Source organism: Lissotriton vulgaris, chromosome 8 (genome assembly GCF_964263255.1).
Source record: "Lissotriton vulgaris chromosome 8, aLisVul1.2, whole genome shotgun sequence".
Taxonomy (NCBI): domain Eukaryota; kingdom Metazoa; phylum Chordata; class Amphibia; order Caudata; family Salamandridae; genus Lissotriton; species Lissotriton vulgaris.
In genome coordinates, this window is record NC_141696.1 from 229,705,211 (window position 1) to 229,723,725 (window position 18,515).

Here is an 18,515-nt window from a genome sequence, read left to right on the forward strand (position 1 = left end):
ATTTCCTTGCCTAGGTTTAATTGACTCTATTTGGGTCGTCTACGGTTTAAATGTACTGATTTCTGGTTAGTGTTCCACTTGCAACTGCATCCATTGCCCTGCTGGTGGCCTTTGCTGCTTGAGCCGAGCTATCCAGGGTGAGCCAAAGAGTCTTCTCAAAAGCCAGTTTGCCTTTAAGAGGGTAGATTGTTTGGACTTTGAGGGAGCGCGGTCTCGGCTCACATTGACTGTCTCTGAATTCGCTTGTCTAGTTTGTTGATATTCAACAAAAGAATGGTACATGACCGCAACATTGCTACCTAGTGCTATATAAACGATACATATGGAGTAGCTACTGGACATTTCAGAAAGTGTTAGGCTCATGAGAGGGATGGAAAGCACTACATAAATACCAAATACAATTAAATAATATTTTTTAAAACATTCTTTGCTCCATTCATGGCTAAGTTATGCAGCTAGGAGGTGAACATGACAAGGGTCACAGGTATATGTGGCTGTTGATTGAATGCCAAAGGAAAAAAGTCTGTAAAATCTCCAAAAGTTATAACTGACAAAAGTAGGCGGGAATAATGAATTTAGTAAGATATGACATTGCGCCAATGGCAGTTCTTGAGGAATTGTGATAAGAGTTGTTTAAAAAAAAAAAAAGAGAGAACGATGCTGAACTATTTCGGTATTTGAAAAATTCCAATCTTTTGTTGCACAATTTACCATCAACTCATCCAGTTGCTTAAAGGTGTGCTTGTTGAGAACGCTAACTCTGGATTCTCAGACTTACTTGCATTTCTTCTTCTCCTTAGGATGTCCATACTGGTGATGGAAGCGAGTTCGCTGACAGCGGCATTAACTGCACGCCAACTGATACAGACCTACTTTCTAGGCATTCGAATGCCACCACATCCAGTTACTCTCCGCCATTGTCGAGGGCTTTCGTGGGCAGCGAAAGCGGCAGCAGTTCGACAGATGTACTGCGCCAGGGTGTGTACGAGAACTTCCGGCGGGAGCTGGAGATGAGCAGCGCGTATCGAGAAAATGTCGAAGAAGCAAACTCTCAGTTGAGCGATGAACAAAGCAGTGGCACTTTGAGCTCACCAGGACAATCTGACTTCCTACCTAATGCCACTCAGGGAACTGTACGCAAAGCAGGTGCTCTTGCTGTGAAAAACTTCCTAGTGCACAAGAAAAATAAAAAAGTCGAGCCTGCGACTCGCCGGAAGTGGAAGCAGTATTGGGTTTGTTTAAAAGGTAAGCTTGCATGTTTAAGTATTGGGCTTTGTTTCTCTTTCCATGGTTGGCCCCTCCCAACCCTCATTCACCTTTGTCACTGGGACTAGGTGAGCTCTATTTAATCCCAGTGGTGGTTAGCTTAAAAAAATGGTAGGGCGCGAAACCGTAGAACTAACCATTCTTTCGGGAGCTCCACCGGTGCATCATTTCGGTTTGCTCTCCACAAGCACGAAAGGACTTCCTTCCTTCTCGTGGACCACAGCTCCAACCAATCCTGGAGCTGCTCTCATGCTGTGAAAGCAGCTCCAGGATTGGCGGAAGCAGGATCACCCCACGTTCGTTTTGAGGCTGGGGTCCTGTGCCAGCAATCCCCAGGCTGTTTCACTGCCTTTGGATTGCTGGGTCTACAGTGCGCAGGTCGGGCCCATGTCGGGCCCATGTCGGGCACATGTCGGGCGCATGTCGGCGCAGTGCGTCCCTAGATGACCAGCCAATCCGTCATGTGCAATGTAGACCAGTGCTGAAATCCTACATTTGCAAGATTCAGCCCCGCCCTCACCCTCACGCTGTACATTCCATTTTATTTATTTGTGTTTGCCTGCTGCGCTTGCAGCAGGCGGGGGCATACTCATCTGATCCTGAGCAGGAGCTGCCACCTGTTTAGTCCCTTTTCTCACACCATCCAAGTAACGTTTGGAAGGGTTCAAAGTGTCTTCCTGTAGTGTCTGTCCATTCTTGGGCTGAAAAGGGCCTAGCACCTGAAAGTATGAACCACAAAGGAGGCATGCCTTCAAATAAGGAAATGCACTGTTGATTATTCCAGGATTACACAGTGTCTCCAGGGCTCTGGGCTTCTGTTGCACCGGGGTAGACTTTAAATAGTGTTTTATCTTGGGTAATAATGGTGTCTATAAGCGCGTGACTTTCTATTGCACCAGAGTTGACTTCATATCTGTCTTAGTGATGGTTTAACAATGCACCCATAACAGGTCGCCTATCGCTCCTGGATGAACTCCGTAAAGTGATTTATTGGTGGTTTAACAGTGCCTGAGTTGTTTGGCTGCCTATTGCTCTTGAGGGGACTCAATATAGCGGTTTACTGCAGGATTATCTGTGTCTCCAGGGGTTGCACTCTTTTCTCTCCTCAGTGGACTCTCTCAAGTGATTTAGTGGTGGTGTAATAGTGCCTCTTGTCGGACCCTCCTACATTTTGCCATTTGCAAAAAAAATGGAAAAGTACAACTTTTGTAAAAGCCCCACAAATTTTACAAAAGCCCCTGAAAAATCATAAAGAAACCCTTTGTTCAACCCTCTTTTGTTTGACCCTTCGCTTCCACGCTGGGCCAACAAAAAGAAGCTGGGCAGAAGAGTGGGGTTTCTTACTCTCGCACTGATGTAAGGCACCTAGGAGATGTAGCGCCCGCCTCCTGTGAATTCACAGCTGGGATAAAAAGTCTACATGAGGCTGGGACTTAGCAGATATGCTAATGTCCCAGCCTCCTTTGGCGGTCTCCTGGCCCCCTTGTGGCACATTTTCACTTGCTTACTCCCGCCCTTAATTTGCCCCCCAACCCCAGACAGTCTTAATAAATGGCAGCACCCTCCCCAGCCTCTTCCTCTCACTCTTGTTCCTTCCTGCACTCCTCTCCTCCTTCTTACCCCCACATTCCCTGTGGTACCCACTTTCCGCCTCTATCCCCACCCACCGCTTCCCGCTGCACCACCATCACCCACAATTAGCAGCGTGAAATAATAGTGCAGGAGGGAGCTGTTACTTCAGCCTCCTCTGCCCTCCTCTCACCTTAATTTAAGCAGTATCCCCTCCTCCAGCGCCATTTTTTTGACGCTAGGAAGCATAACAGGAGGGCGGTGGTAGAGCAGCTTTAAAATTTACATATTCTGTTTCTCATGCTCCCAGTGGCGGCACGCAGAGGGAGTGCTGCGGGTGGGGCGGTGGAGGGCCAGGGTGGGGGTAGTGGACTCGGACATATGACAGACAGGAGTAAAGTAAGTAATTAAATCAAATAAAACTATTTACCTTGATCTTGCTACACGCTACAACGCCGAGTTGGTGATGTAGGGAGCGTAAGGTAAATACTTTCATTTATTTAATTACTTATTTTACTCTTTACTCCTGTCCGTCGTATGTACGAACCCACTACCCTTCTACCCTGCCCCTCCCCGCCCCACCGCCCTGCAGCACACCCTCTGAGAGCCGCCACTGCATGCTCCCAACATTTGTCTTCACAGCTCTCATGCGCGTTGTTAGTCTGCTGGCCCTACATCTGGACCACGATACTTTTGTGACAGGCTCACTTAGTGCCTGTTGCAAAAATACCCCACATTTTGCTTTTTTGGACTGCAATCATTTATTTTAAGAATGCACAATGTGGCTTAACAGATCGCACTATCCCCGGGGGGGGGGGGTGGGGGGGGGGGTGACAGTCTTGTGGTAGTGGTCTTATCACTATTAGGAGTAATTCGACCATCACCCATATGGTTGCATCTCCCCTTATGCTGCTTGCAAACTTAGGGACTCTATCCCATTAAGAATAATGATCATCAAGGCCACTGGCATTCAGTGCTCCAGCAAAGATTGCAATTGTAAAACACAACACGGATATCCTCAGATGACACTGGTTGGTCTACAGGGTCCCCCAAAGCTGCTCCTCATGCTTTCTTGCCTACTACTTGATTAGCAGAGCGCCGCCACTCGCTGCTGCCAGGAGTTTGGAGCACACACCCTGGGCATCACGAACAAAAGGAAAAACTCTACACCACAACTAAAACCTTTCTTCACCGATCCTCTAGAAGATTGTACAATCCTAATCACCAACCTGCAGAGTGCTCAACAGATCTATTGAAAGTACTATAGAAATGCTGAAATAGAGTAGAGAGCCAACGTGCCATGGCTTTATTGCAGGTTTCACTGATTTCTCGCAACTCTTGCTAAATGGAATACATTCAGCTTCTTCTTTAGGTACCTACACATGTTTGTGCAGAATGTGATATGGTTCTGACCAAGCCTGAAGGAGAAGTGGGAACTTTTTCAATAAGTATTTATTATCGCAGTAGGAGCACCTCTAACTTAAATGCCACACTTATTAGCTCTTGCCTGCTGTGGCTGATGGTGTTGTTGTATAGACTTTATCAAGCACATTAAAGGCATGGTCATTAAAGAATGCTTGGGTTGTAACTGGGATACTGCATCCATGCATGCAGGCCCACTCTGTGTGGTGCAAAACTGGCTAACCACTGCAGAGGGAACACTCTCGGGCTCTCTTGAGTGATATCTGCCAGGTATTAAGGGGACACTTGAAGAGTTTTGCGTGGAACATTTGCTCGGTGTTACCGGGGATGTTTGAGCTTAACTAGGCATATTCTTTTTTTTTTTAGCATTTTGTGTAATATTAGAGGAGTGCTGTTGGTTCTATATCAGGACCATTACAATATATAGGCTTTGGGACACTGGCTTTCAAAGAACATTATGGGGTGACATTTGAGGAACATTGTGGACATTTGCAATGGGTCATGGTCCACACTGGGAGTACTCTGGGGAATGTGTGAGTAGCAGTGTGATTGTATTGATTTTATTGCCGTAAGTATCTGCAGCACCGTGGGAGTCAGTGTTGGAGTATTGTGGGGGGCATATGTGAAGGATTCTCAAGGGACCTTGTGAAGCTCTTAGGTTAATGTTAAAGAAATATTATTGTAGATATTTTCATTAAAGTGGAATTTTGAAAAGACGTTATTGAGGATATTTTAGTCGAACTGTGGGGCAGGCATATAAAGAACATTAGTGTTGTGTTTGCTGAACGCGTTTTCACTCTTTTGTGGACCACTGTTTGGGCTGTGAATGAGGGACGATGTGAGAAGGATTTTATCGAGATTGGGAGAGATATTTTTGAAGCATTTTCAAAACTTTTTTTGCATGTTTGAGGAGCTGTATAGTGGTATTTGCAGATCACTTAAGGGATAATTGTGAAAGCAATGGATGCATTTGTTATTGGAGGGGTAGTGAACATTCTGTAGTGTGGGTACGTCCTATGAGCTATGTCTGCCATTCAAGACATTGTTGCTTGTTGAGAGAAGGCCTTCGACTAATCAAGAAGCTTCTATTGAGTGAATGGTTTGGGTGAAAATGTGGAAAGCTCTTGTTACACATCTCTGCGGTGGAGGGTAAGAAGTGACAAGATGTGTCTCTATGTCAGTTTTCTAGCATTTGTTGTATCATTGGAGAAAGGATGGAGAAGGAAGTGGTCGCCTGAGAATGATGGAGCTATACGCTTTAGGGAGGTAGCCCGAGAGATAAACTAGCTCTCCCCGGAAAGACTGGTGACTGCATAGCGCTATGTTTTCGGAGTGGTAGAAGAGGCAACAACAGTTGCAGGTCCTGGAAAGACATGGGAGGCTAAACATTAATATAGAAATCATGAGGATACAGTAGGCAGGAAATATGAGCCTTCTATATGCTGGACTTACATTACTGGGTGCATCCATTAACATGCAATGTATCTAGGAAAACACCTCGGTGCATCCACAACCAAATATAGTTCTCTCACATGGCTCTTGAATCACAAAGACGTGTAATATGAATGTGTACAAATTCGTACATATGAATATTGTCCGTTACATACGGTCTGGAGTACTGCCCCAATTTAATGTCCCCACCCCCTTCCCGACTTTCTGGTTTTTGTGCACAATATTGTTCCGTGTAACTCGCTTTGTGGAGAAGTGTGGCTCACTGGTTAGAGGAGGCAGACCTGGAAGCAGAGGGCAGCCCGGGACCAGGGATCAATTCCCGGCTCGACGGGGTCTTGAGTCCTAAAAATGTCCACGGACTCGACAATTCTCGCTCCGGTGCCTACTCGATTCACGGGTTCACACTCTGCGACTCTGGGCAATAGCTTGCTTAATCTCCACAACGGCCCCTCGCGGCGGGATGCCTGGCTTTCACCTTGCGGATACCCTACCGGGGTTATCTCACAGGGGAATACCAGGACGGGTTCCCTAAGCAAGCGCTTAGAAACCGCTCGGTGATTTGCGCTATATAAATTCCTGTACATTTACATTTTGTGGCTGGGACGCTCCTGCTACAGCAAACGTGTTCATTGTAGAGCTCTCGGCTGCTCCTTAGACCTATATGAGCTATATGAAGTAGTCATGAATTTTAGAAAAATCTGTTGCCGTCTGTGATTTATTATGGCAATGAGCCAGCGACAAGGAAGTGTCGTTTAATTCCGCCTTCCTTCGCCATTATTTTAAGCGTTGGGGTTCCACGGCTACACTAAGGATATGGAGCTCGTCAATGTGGTTTTACGATGTAAATGTACTGCTAATGCCCCGCTTTTATTTCCCCAGGATGCACTTTATTCTTTTATGAGAGTGATGGACGATCCGGCCATGACAATAACAGCAGCCCGAAGCACGCGGTCTGGGTGGAGAACAGCATCGTGCAGGCTGTGCCTGAGCACCCAAAGAAAGACTTTGTTTTCTGCCTCAGTAATTCCCTGGGAGATGCCTTCCTGTTTCAGGTTTGTCTACTCAATTGGTCTGATGTGGGAGGGCAGATGTCTTCTGAGTTACCAGTTGCTTTAAATGTGTCCTTTTGCTCCACCCAATGGAGTACTACTCTCAAACCTCGTGCTATTGGCTGTTTGGAGTTTCATTCTGTCTTCCAGTAGGTGCTTTCATTGCCATGTTTAAGGAACTATTTTACATTTGAAAACTAAAGCCAGTCATGCTGTTGTCGCATATAATTCTTGCTCTCTGATATGCATTCTACACAGAAAGCAATAATGTTTGCCTCCTTTTTTCTCATTATTGACAAAGGCAGTAGGGTAGGCTTTAATGTGATAAATAGCCTTTCTACATGCAGTACATGTAAACCGCGTTTGTGAAGGACTGTTTATATTTGTTGGTACATTAAAGCCAGACCTTTTGGCTTTGACAATGCTTGTTCGAAAATACACTTGCTTTGCTTGCTCTAGTTTATTTATCATTTAATGTACCCTTTGGCTGTAGGCTATTACACTGTTTGGTTTTACACTTGTGCATTTATCTATTCCTCAAAAACACTAGGTTTTGTGCCTTGGCTTTACTGTTGAGTCGTTTTTCGGTCGAGGACCGGAAATGCTGGCTTGCCAGCATTTCCGGTAGGAGATCCGTATGATACTTAGTAGGGAACTGGAACCCGCCTCCCTCGGCCGTCTCACCTCAATTGGCTGGCTTCCTAAAAGGAGGCCAGCCATTGGAGGAGAGAGCCGTCCCTCCAAATAAGCTCCGTCTTTTTCGGATTCGGGGGCGTGATTTTTTGCATTCTTTAGCCCTGTGACGTCGTCTGTCACTCAGGGCGCAAAAAACACGCCCCCGAATCGGAAAATGGCCGTGCGTTTCTCCGAGGCATTGTCTCCTTGCCTCGGAGAGACGTGGTCGTGTTTTCGTAGCTGCTCGCCTCCCTTCCCTGCTGCTTTTAGGAGCTGCTTGGCTCCGCTCGCCTCCCCCCGCCCTCCTCCGTCGTGCTCTCGCCTCCCCCCCCCTCCCTCTGCTGCAGCTCTCCTCCGTCGTGCTCTGCCGCTCCCCGGCCCCCACCCCTCCCTCCCGCATTCGTAATCGTGATTAGGCCACTCGCCTCCCTTCCCTGCTGCTTTTAGGAGCTGCTTGGCTCCGCTCGCCTCCCCCCGCCCTCCTCCGTCGCGCTCTCGCCCCCCCCTCCCTCCCTCTGCTGCAGCTCTCCTCCGTCGTGCTCTGCCGCTCCCCGGCCCCCACCCCTCCCTCCCGCATTCGTAATCGTGATTAGGCCACTCGCCTCCCTTCCCTGCTGCTTTTAGGAGCTGCTTGGCTCCGCTCGCCTCCCCCCGCCCTCCTCCGTCGCGCTCTCGCCCCCCCCTCCCTCCCTCTGCTGCAGCTCTCCTCCGTCGTGCTCTGCCGCTCCCCGGCCCCCACCCCTCCCTCCTGCATTAGTCAACGCACCTCTACCCCAAACTACAGTGAGACTTGGTAAGCAGCACTCCACCGCTCCAATCACACAGAATTAACCCTTGACGCCCTGTTTCCCTCTTGCACCGCACCCTGCTCTGTCAAGGCCGCTCCAGCCTGCTCCACAGCGCCATGCCGTTCATAGCTGTGCTCTCCTGCGCCACTCTGCTGCTACAGGTATGAGGCCCAGTGTACACAAGCAGTGCACCCCAATCTTCCCTGTAGCGCCCCCTTCAGCGGCAGCCACGCAGCGCTACCAGGACACCGGATATTACTGTGTAATGTGCACGCATGCTGCACGGAGACACCCAGCGCCGCCAGCCGAGAAGGTGCTCGTGAGAGACTGTCAGAGTCTGGGCGAGTGGGTGAGGCCATGGCGGGGACACTGGACGCCCGGGGCCAGGAAGTGAGGCAGGAAGCGCCTACACTCACAGCACCGGGAAGAGGCGCTGTGCCCTGCCCAAGTGAACCAGGCAGTAGGAAGAGGGCGTTGGCATCTCGTGGCAATGCGCCACCTGCCCGTGACCAGCTCCTGACACATGCTTGGCCCACTTCGCGCGAGGTGTGGGGGAGCACAGGAACCATCCTGGAAGATCAAGGGTGGGGGCGCAGCCAGCAGCCTCTTCCCAACAGGTAGCTCGTGGGGGCACAGTGATGGAGCGCAGACCGAAAGAAATCCAACAGAGACACTGGTGGTAAAACAGGGGGTGCTTAGAGGGCAGTCTGGGAGAAAACCAACTTCAAGTACATATCTAAGCCCGTCCCTCGAGAAGAGGGGAACCGGCTGGTAATGACGGACACACAGCCCCCTTTCCTCGCTCCTCCTTAGCGCCCCCATGCAGCCTTAAGCGCTTCCTCCCAGGACTAGAGATAAGCCACATCCACAAGCCCCCCTGGGCTAGAGCCCCTCCCACAGCACGGGCTGTCTCATCACTACTGTGACCGGACTCACGAGCAGATAACATTCCTGTATCACTGCTTTGGAAGAGTGCGCTCACGGGGGAAGGAGGTTTTTTTTATGTTTAAATGGGAATCGAGTTGCTTTAGTGCAAAAAGCCACGAGTGTGTGCCATCACCAGGGCACTTGTCAGGTGACTGACTGCCCGTGTGACCTGCGGCACAACACGGTATTTGATTAACTGGATACAAATCCATGTAAAATTCGTAAACGTAGCGATAAAAATGTTGCTTTACATTTTTCTCTTTCGATGGGTCACTCGCCAGCCTCGAACAGCTCAGCTCTAGTGTATTGAAATGTGCACAGTTGTTGTCGTGTTTTGTTACACACACCTTTGCACTTCTGACGCTGCTCGGCAGCGATCACGGCTCCCAGGGCCCGTCCCTGCACACGACGGGCTCACGGCTGAACCCGCCACCCGGGCCTCCAGCCCGAGGCCTACAAAACCCGCCTGTCCAGTCACGCGGACCCTGCAGATTTCCTTAACAGAGCAGTGTCGGAGCTCATGCATCTCATCTGCATATGCGCCGCCCCAGGGGGATTCCCCTTTATAAGACTGGATAGGGCCACACAGCGCGGGAACTATAGTTCAGTCTTCAGTGGGAAAAGGTTCGCACTAGAAAAGCGTGTCTTTAACGACCCGAACATCCTTTTCTGCCAATATCGTGTTTATTACGATGCTACACTATTACAGCTAGTGAGGTAGCTCAGTGAGTTAATGCGCATTTCTAATGCAGCAGGTGCATCAGCCCACTGGCTTGTGCTGCTACCACTGGGCTTGAGAGATTTGCAGTGTTTAACTCCGTGTGTTGAACGCTCATTGCTGAACTATGCGGTAATCTGCAGGGCACTACCTCAGAAGCGAATCAAATAGAATCAGCCTTTCATCCTTCAGAGGTCAGTCAACTCCATTATCATAAAACAAGCAACAATTTCCCCTGTTGATTACAGCCTTCCAAATGGCAAGTGTGTCGTATGAAACTCAAATAAATACACATAGATACATACATATCTTCCAGTCATAGATGCAAAGCACCTGGACAGCGCGGTGGGTGAATGCACCTGCTCAGTAACTGTGAAGGTCCAAATCCCAGCACTTAAGTGCATGTGTCTGGAGGAGAGGTACCTGTTCTACGAGTTGATGGTGCAACAACCCTCCTCTTTCGCCTTTTCTTCGTGGGGGGGGGGGGGGGTTGCCTGAGAGCACACCCGAGGTAGGCCAACAAGCAGGGAGTCAGTCAGCACAGAGGCTCATTAGTGCAACAGGATAATTATACAGTCGCCAGCTGCACCAACGGACTTCGGGAACCACACCTCCCACACAGTTCCAGTACTGGTGCACTACCTCCTAAGTGTTGTGGGGCCCAGTTGTTGCTCGACACCACTGCTGAGCAGAGATGCATAAACATAAGCCACTGGGTGGTGCACCCACAAAAGATCTAAAGTTCCTTTTGTATGTTAGTTATTTACTTTATTGCAAGTATTAGATTTTCTTCAATCACAGCACAGGTTGCAGCCAACTCGTTTCACTCAGTTAAACTGAACTTTCTCCTTTTCTCGCAGTTTTGTAAACTATAGGGAAAACTGGTGATTTTAAATAAATAAAGTCGCTTCGCCGTGCGGTCTTGGGAGGTGGGAGGGGTCTGACAGTGCAGTTGATGTTAAATTAATAAAGGTGCTTCGACGTACTGTGTTGGGAGACGGGAAAGATCTGAAAGTGCTGGTTATGGTACATCAATAAAGGCGCTTCGCCATGCTTTTGGGAGCCAGGAAGGGTCTGAAAGCGCTGTGTCATTAAATAAATAAAGGCGCATTGCCGTATTGTGTTGGGAGGCGGGAGGGGTCTAAAAACGCTGGTGATACTCATTAACTAAAGGGGCTTTAATGTGCTGTGTTGGGAGTGGTCTGAAATCACCAGTGATGTTAAATAAATAAAGGCGCATTGACGTATTGTGTTGGGAGGCGGGAGGGGTCTAAAAACGCTGGTGATATTCATTAACTAAAGGGGCTTTAATGTGCTGTGTTGGGAGTGGTCTGAAATCACCAGTGATGTTAAATAAATAAAGGTGCTTTGACATGCTGAGTTTGGAGGTGGGAGGGGTATGAAAGCGCTGGTGATATTAATTAAATAAAGGCGCTTCGCCATGCTGAGTTGGGAGGGGTCCGAAAGCGCTATAATAGTATCTTCAAGAGATGCGTCAGGTGAGAAGGGCATGGAGGGTACAATGAGGATGGGAAAGGAGTAAGTAGAGGGTGAGAGACATTGGGCACCGAATCACTCACCACGTAGGCGGCTCCGCCCTCCCCGTTATGGGTCTTGGACTCTTGGACTCTGGGATGGAGAAGTGCATGTCCCCTGTTCTGCTGCTTTCCAGGCACGGCACGCACACCCTGTAATTGCACAGCATATGGCACGGGGAGAGTGTTGTGCATGCGGGTATTGTGGCTTAATAGCTAGGCACCCTTAAATCCAGGATGGAGACAGCACTCGCAGATTAACCAGGGGCACGACCTTCTGTTTAAAAGCAAAACGAGCATGGGTGCTAGTGTTAAAAGTGCGCCCCCGTTATGAAAACTGAAAGCCTGCATTTGAAAAGCAGGAGGCAGAAGTCAATTTACAAATTCCCCGTCCTTTGTTCCCCAAAAAACAGGTTTTAGAAGACATCTGTCGAGTTTTCTTATAATTTTGCCTATATTGAAATGGCAAGTTTCCTCACGTGCTAGTGCTTTCTTGAGGTTTCTCACAGGGTAATTTCCACAGGACTGTGGGGTCTTTACTCACGCTGACCTCAGTAGGGACTCTCTCCACACACTGTCAGCCAGGGGGCTCCCCACTAAAACACAGTGTGAGCGGCCAAAGTGAGGTCAGGACATGGCTTAATACCATGCACTAATGGTGGGTGTGCTTCAAAAGTGCACTCACTCACCCCTCACATACACTATGTTACCAACACACAGTCAGCAAGGGAGCTTCAGAAGTGCACTCACTCGTTGCTTGTGTGCGTGAGCTCCTCAACCCCTCCCCCCTCGTTGCTTGTGTGTGCGTGAGCCCCTCCCCCTTTTGTGCATGAGCTCCTCACCCCCCTCCCCTCCTCGTTGCTTGTGTGCATGAGCTCCTCACCCCCTCCCCCCTCGTTGCTTGTGTGCGTAAGCTCCTCACCGCCCTCCCCCCTCGTGGCTTCTGCGTGCGTGAGCTCCTACACCCCCCCTCGTTGCTTGTGTGTGCGTGAGCTCCTCACCCCCCCCCCTCGTTGCCTTTTCCTTTTGATAAGGTGGTGTAATGATAGTTAGTGCTTGTGCTGCGTTACCACCCCTGGCTGTGCTTGCTCCCCTGCCCCTGGCTGTGCTTGCTCCCCTGCCCCCTGGCTGTGCTTGCTCCCCTGCCCCCTGGCTGTGCTTGCTCCCCTGCCCCCTGGCTGTGCTTGCTCCCCTGCCCCCTGGCTGTGCTTGCTCCCCTGCCCCCTGGCTGTGCTTGCTCCCCTGCCCCCTGGCTGTGCTTGCTCCCCTGCCCCCTGGCTGTGCTTGCTTCCCTGCCCCCTCGCTGTGCTTCCTCTCCTGTGTGTGTATGTGGCTCTGGGTGTGTGTGGGGCTCTGTGTGTGTGTGTGTGTGGGGCTCTGGGTGTGTGTGTGGGGCTCTGGGTGTGTGTGGGGGGCTCTGGGTGTGTGTGTGGGGCTCTGGGTGTGTGTGTGTGGGGCTCTGGGTGTGTGTGTGTGGGGCTCTGGGTGTATGTGTGGGGCTCTGGGTGTGTGTGGGGCTCTGGGTGTGTGTGTGGCTCTGTGTGTGGGGCTCTGTGTGTGGGGCTCTGTGTGTGGGGCTCTGTGTGTGTGTGGCTGTGTGTGTGCGTCTGTGGCTCTGTGTGTGTGGCTCTGTGTGTGTGTGTGGCTCTGTGTGGATAGCTTTTTTTTGTAGGTGGCTCTATGTGTGGGTGGCTCTGTCTGTGTGAGGGTAGCTCTGTGTAGGGGGCTCTATGTGAATGACTGTGTGAGTGGCTCTGTGTGGGTGGCTCTGTATGTGTGTGTGGGTCGCTTTGTGTGTGTGGCTCTGTGTGGGTGTAAATGCAATAGGTCATGCATTTGCGAGCGATTAAGCTATTGGCATTGTAAATGACAATGCCATTTATTTAACGATTAAGCTATTGGCAATGTAAATGACAATGCCATTTATTTATGATAAAAAAAAAAATGTCATGAGCAATGCCAATAGCTCTACCTTTAATGATGCCGAGACCATTGCATTGTAAATGCTTGTTTATATTACTAGCTTTATTTTTGATTTACGGTGTGCTGTATTGTGTGAGAAGCTACTGAATAGTGATAAAGCAGTTCTAATTCAGTAGTTATTATCTTTATTCGATCATTAAAAATTATCATAAAAGTACATATTCCTAAAACCCTTATAACAGTAAATATATAGCTATTCATCATACGCAACGGCAAAAACTGAATCAGCGGTAATAATAAATACTGATTCATCATATAAAAGTACAAATATCACAAAACACATGCTCCAGCCCATCTCCCTAAATTCGGAAGAGCAATGATTTCCTACAGCTTAAAGTGAGTTTTTAAAAAAGAGCTAATGCTATAACAGACCTGCGGAATTAAGCAATTATAAAATCAGTGCAGGTCTACAACTTCTAATACCCCAGACCCTGAGCATCAGAATTAAAAGCTTCCTAGTTAATTGGGAATAACCTTTCCAAAAAACATAAAATGGATCAGACTCTGTGCGGACGTCTCATCACAAGGGCTGACAAGAATGGAGCTGGGGGCATATTGACCCAGGGGGAAGCATAAATGTGATCTCATGGTTCCCATCCTAAATCTCGTCAAAAGCATTCTCTCCCATGTGTTCTACTCCCAATCAAGGTATGGCTCCTGGGCACCTGGAGCCTGAATCAAAACGCACTCCCTGACGTGAGGTCTGGTGAGCTCCAGCGCATCCCTTTCCCGCTGCTTATGATCTAAGCCAGGATCTGTAAAATTTAGTTGGCTCTCATGACTTGGAATGTTTTTTTTTGTGCTAACTTAAGAATTTTCAATTTTTTTTTATATACAGAGTTTTATATAGCGCGAACTTGACCCGGCATCGGGTATCTGAGCACTTTACATAGCACCAGTTGTGTTACATGAGGACACATTCATTTTTTGTAGACACAGGGAGATTACGTGATTTGCCCAAAATCACAGGATGTTCAGCTCTTTGCCGAGACTCAAGCCCGGTTCCCCAGATTCAAGGTCAATCGCCCTAGCCGTTAGGCCAACTCCTCTCCTCTCCTCTCCTTTACAAAGCTATGGAATCTGCATTCCCTCATCACAATTAAGCAATCATCGATAATATATTGAATGAAAGTGGCGTTCGGATTTACCAATATTGAACACCACAACAGGAAAGGAGCCAAATTGATGGATATCCCACATAACCCAGGAGCACCTCCTGGTGGACCATGGACGTGGGACTGCTCAGCGGAAGGCCAAGCAAGGAGTGTTATAGAATCAATATGGCAACCCGGGGAAGTGGGAACAGTTTCCAAAAGGCCTTTATCAGCAGAAAACAGAACGAAATGGATGTTAATTGGTTTTAAAAAACACATTTTTTGCCTAGGTAATAATCAAATAAAAGACAGGAGAGAGTGCTTTTCCACTGTGGCATGGGATCTTATTTAACTGCAGGACAGATGAGGTGTTTTTGAAAGGGGACCAGTGTGCACACATGCACAAGCACATTTCTGGCACATTTGCACATATAGAATTTTAAATCTGGTCAAGTATCTACACGATTAAATGCGACTAGTCTAAGAAATAAATGATTTGTGTGGATTTCATGGAGTACTTCTGAAATATGTCAGTCTACCTGAAACGTATTAGTAACCTGGCAGCGCAGATTTCCAACTTTTTAACCTAGCATTTTGTGAATCCAGAACTGTGTTCCTAGCTTAAGTAATGTGGTAGAATTCAGTAAACAATGCACTAACCAGACAATCTTCGTGTCACAGACTGTGGCTTGTACTGACCACATTGGTAGAAAGTTTATCACGCTTCCTTTTCTCGTGTCCCTTTGTTTGTTCTGCGCCAGCCTGATGGTGATTGGAAGAGATTAGGATGTGCCTGGAAATTTGTACTCTCTTTTGCTAGTAACCTTCAAGAACACTGGGTAGGGCGAGTACAGGTCAAGGCCCAAGATCAGAATACTGCAGTAATCCTAGTAGCAAAGTATTAGTCGAAGTGATCAGTGCTTTATCTGTGTGGAAATGGATATATGTATGCTGGGTCGCAGACAAAAACAAATACACATAAGGGTTCTAATATTAGGTCAGTGTAGTCTGCTAATAGGGTTGAAGTTCTCGCGAGAGGAATACTTTTTATTTAAGATCCTTCCGAAAATAGAGTTTGTTTCAGAGAAATGGATGGCAGAAGTAGATATATCTGTTGCAGTGATTTGTGTGTTTCACTCAGTCTGTGATCTTAGTTTGACTCTCTGTTCCTTTTTCCAGGTGGAGGTGGGTTTGAGTGTTGTCAGGGTACAGCTGATCTTTTAATTAGCATTGTTAAATGAACCGAACCAGGGTACACACATACATTGAAGAGAAGTGGTAAAAAACATGAACCCTCTGGCAAACTGACTACATTTATACCAGGCACACTACCAGGCTGGATCGCGTGCATAAAACTTTCCTGCTGGTGGACTTGTTGGATGCTGTTCTGATTAGTTGACTGAAACAGTTCAGCGCATTGTTGTGTTTGCCATACCTTTCACTCTTTTAGTCTTGTTAGTAGGATACTGTGACCCAACATATTGTATGCCGTGGATAATGCTGTCCGAATCACTGCTGCCTCGTGGCCTTCACTAAGAGCTGGTCCTTCACGATATTCGCTTCCATGGTTTCTGTTTCTGTAATGGGTTTCGGCTATGACCACCCATAGGTTTAAAACCCTCGTCGCCAATAGTTTCTGAGCGATTAATTGTCTGCAGTGTCGCTTTATCAGCTTGTTTTATGTGCCAACTTAGCGAATGATGCAGGGGGTGGAGGTAAATATGACCAGGAAGAACTACTTTTTATTGTGTGCATTTTATATTCTCTTTACAAAATCAAGTTTGACGGTCTGTATTGTGATCAGTAACTGGACAAATCGACCCACGGGTTTTTCATTTGCAGGGGGCTCGGTCTTCAGGCCTGACTGACAGAGTGCGATAGCTGGATTGTGTGATAGGGGAGTCTATTCTTTCTAGTTGATGGGAGAACAAGGAAGCTGCAGCAGTGGTCTTGCTGCTGCGGTCTCCCGAGACTCGTCCCTTCTGATTTATTGACTGAAGCATCAGTCGGGTTGTCTGCTTTCAGGAGATTTGCAGGTGGGCTTTCCTGCAAAGAATGCTTCTTGTAGCTCTACCATGCTTATTCGGAATAAATGGTAAAAATGAGTGAAAACTATTGATTGCTGTTGGGTCTCAGGCAGAATAATATGTTAATGAAGCTGATAGCGCAGCAGGGATTTAACCTTCAATAATAGTGTAGCCTCGTGCTACTTTTAGAGCCAAATGTAGATGTTTTGAACAAAAATAAACAAATATTGGACATGTAGGTCAAGAAAGTTCAATGTTCAGCAGAGTAAAAGAATTGGAGCTTCAGAGAACGAAGACAAAAAAAACACATGACCTCCATCTTAAAAACGAATCTTGTAATACGCATTTCTAGAACAATTGACAAGCATCTTTTGTATTGAAAATGCCCTGCATGTATTTTACAACTCTACCTATTGCAATATATTTAATTTACTTATTTAAATTGGGCGTCGTTTTAATAGGCTGGGTTGTTGAGTCATTATGTAATATTGGCTCTTGTTGCTGTAGTAACGGCTGCAGTGATGGCTGTATTTCTGCCTGCCCAGTGATCATGACCACGCAGAGAGAATAGAGAAACGGTACTCGGCCTGGATGGGTGGTTAAGAGGACAGAGCGGGTTATTTTACTTCCTGCTACCCACTGGTGCTACAGTACAAACCCCTCATGGTTCTGCCCCATCCCCACACCAGTGGCATTGAACACATTGTGTGGTAGACGGACACACGGACACCCCCCCCCCCTACCTACCTACCTCAAGGACACCCACTAATGCTCCCCGCACAGACTGCCTAAGTTAACACCATTAAAGGTGTATTATGCCAGGGGGTTATGTCCACCAAATGTAATTTCCACGTACTGTGACTTATTTTTCATCGCGAGACTTTGACCTAGAGCAGGAGAGAGAAAATCAGCAAATGGAGAAAGAAGGATGAATGGTAGGATAGAAAACCATTCAAAGGAAGACTGGGATAAAGAGACTGGAAGTATTGGGCGTTGGGAAAGAGGCATAAGGTGTCCTCAGAAGGCAGCATTGTTGTTTCGCACTGCCAGCAGGGGCTCCTAAGTTAACCTTTGACCTCTGCTATTATTGTTATTATAATTTGTGTTACTGTTATTATTATTATTGTTTACAAATTAGGCCCTGCTCACACCCCACCACAGCATGGGTTGCTTCTGTAGTAGCCCCTGTGGCTAAGGGTTCAGGAGCTGCAATGTCCTTGTAATGTCTGCTGTCCTCAGTGCGTGAGGAGAGTAGATCCTTTGTTCTGAGCATCAGATTAAGTGCCTTTCCCATGTCTGCCAATGGTAGTACTTTGATGATATACTTTAATGAGCATTTGTAGGACTGTTTTTCCCAGAATCTGATTTTTACTTGTTGAAGCGTGTATCAAGTCGTTTCCCATTCCTCGCTTTACAGCGCAGACAATCTTGCAGCCCGATGCAAGTCAGGGCAACCCCAGCAGTGCTGCGTCTCAGCTGATAAACGACAGCGCACTGCACTGAAAGCATTGATTCAAGAGGAATATTAGAAAATGTACTTGATCTTGGAGTCCTGCAGCTTGTCCTCAAGAACAGATGACACACCTGGGCACAGCTGGAAGTTAATGGGAAAGCAGCATAGAAACAGGAGGTTTGGGGCTGCATCGATTGGCCAGTTAGCAGTCATTGGTGGCAGAGTCTGGTAGTGTGTTGTACATTAATACTACTTTGCAGAATAGTGCCAATATAACAATGTGGACAATCCATAATCCGCTGTGTTGTAGTGGTGGCTTGTCACGGAGCACGAGTACTGGACAGTGATCACTGGCTGCGTAAGGGATGTGATGAGTTTAGTCTGAAAGCGAGGACTTGTATTTGACAGTAAATGTCAAAAAAGTAATGTATAGATTTTGTTTTCTATCTGGAATTTCTCTGGCATGTTCCAAGCTCATCACATTTTAGACTGTTTGCGCCCTATTGGACTAAATGTTGTTGCTGAACCTAGATCGATTACTTTCTGTGGTAAAGTGA

At 47.6% G+C, this 18,515-nt stretch overlaps 1 protein-coding gene across 1 annotated transcript in view; it reads left to right on the top strand.

Annotated features, from left to right (window-relative positions):
* TIAM1 (TIAM Rac1 associated GEF 1) overlaps positions 1–18,515 on the top strand; it is a 499,324-nt gene that overhangs the window by 217,573 nt on the left and 263,236 nt on the right. The window contains exons 4-5 of the mRNA XM_086934005.1: positions 801–1,245; positions 6,589–6,761. Coding sequence (XP_086790131.1) covers positions 801–1,245; positions 6,589–6,761 — 618 coding nt within the window. The remainder of the gene's footprint in view (positions 1–800; positions 1,246–6,588; positions 6,762–18,515) is intronic.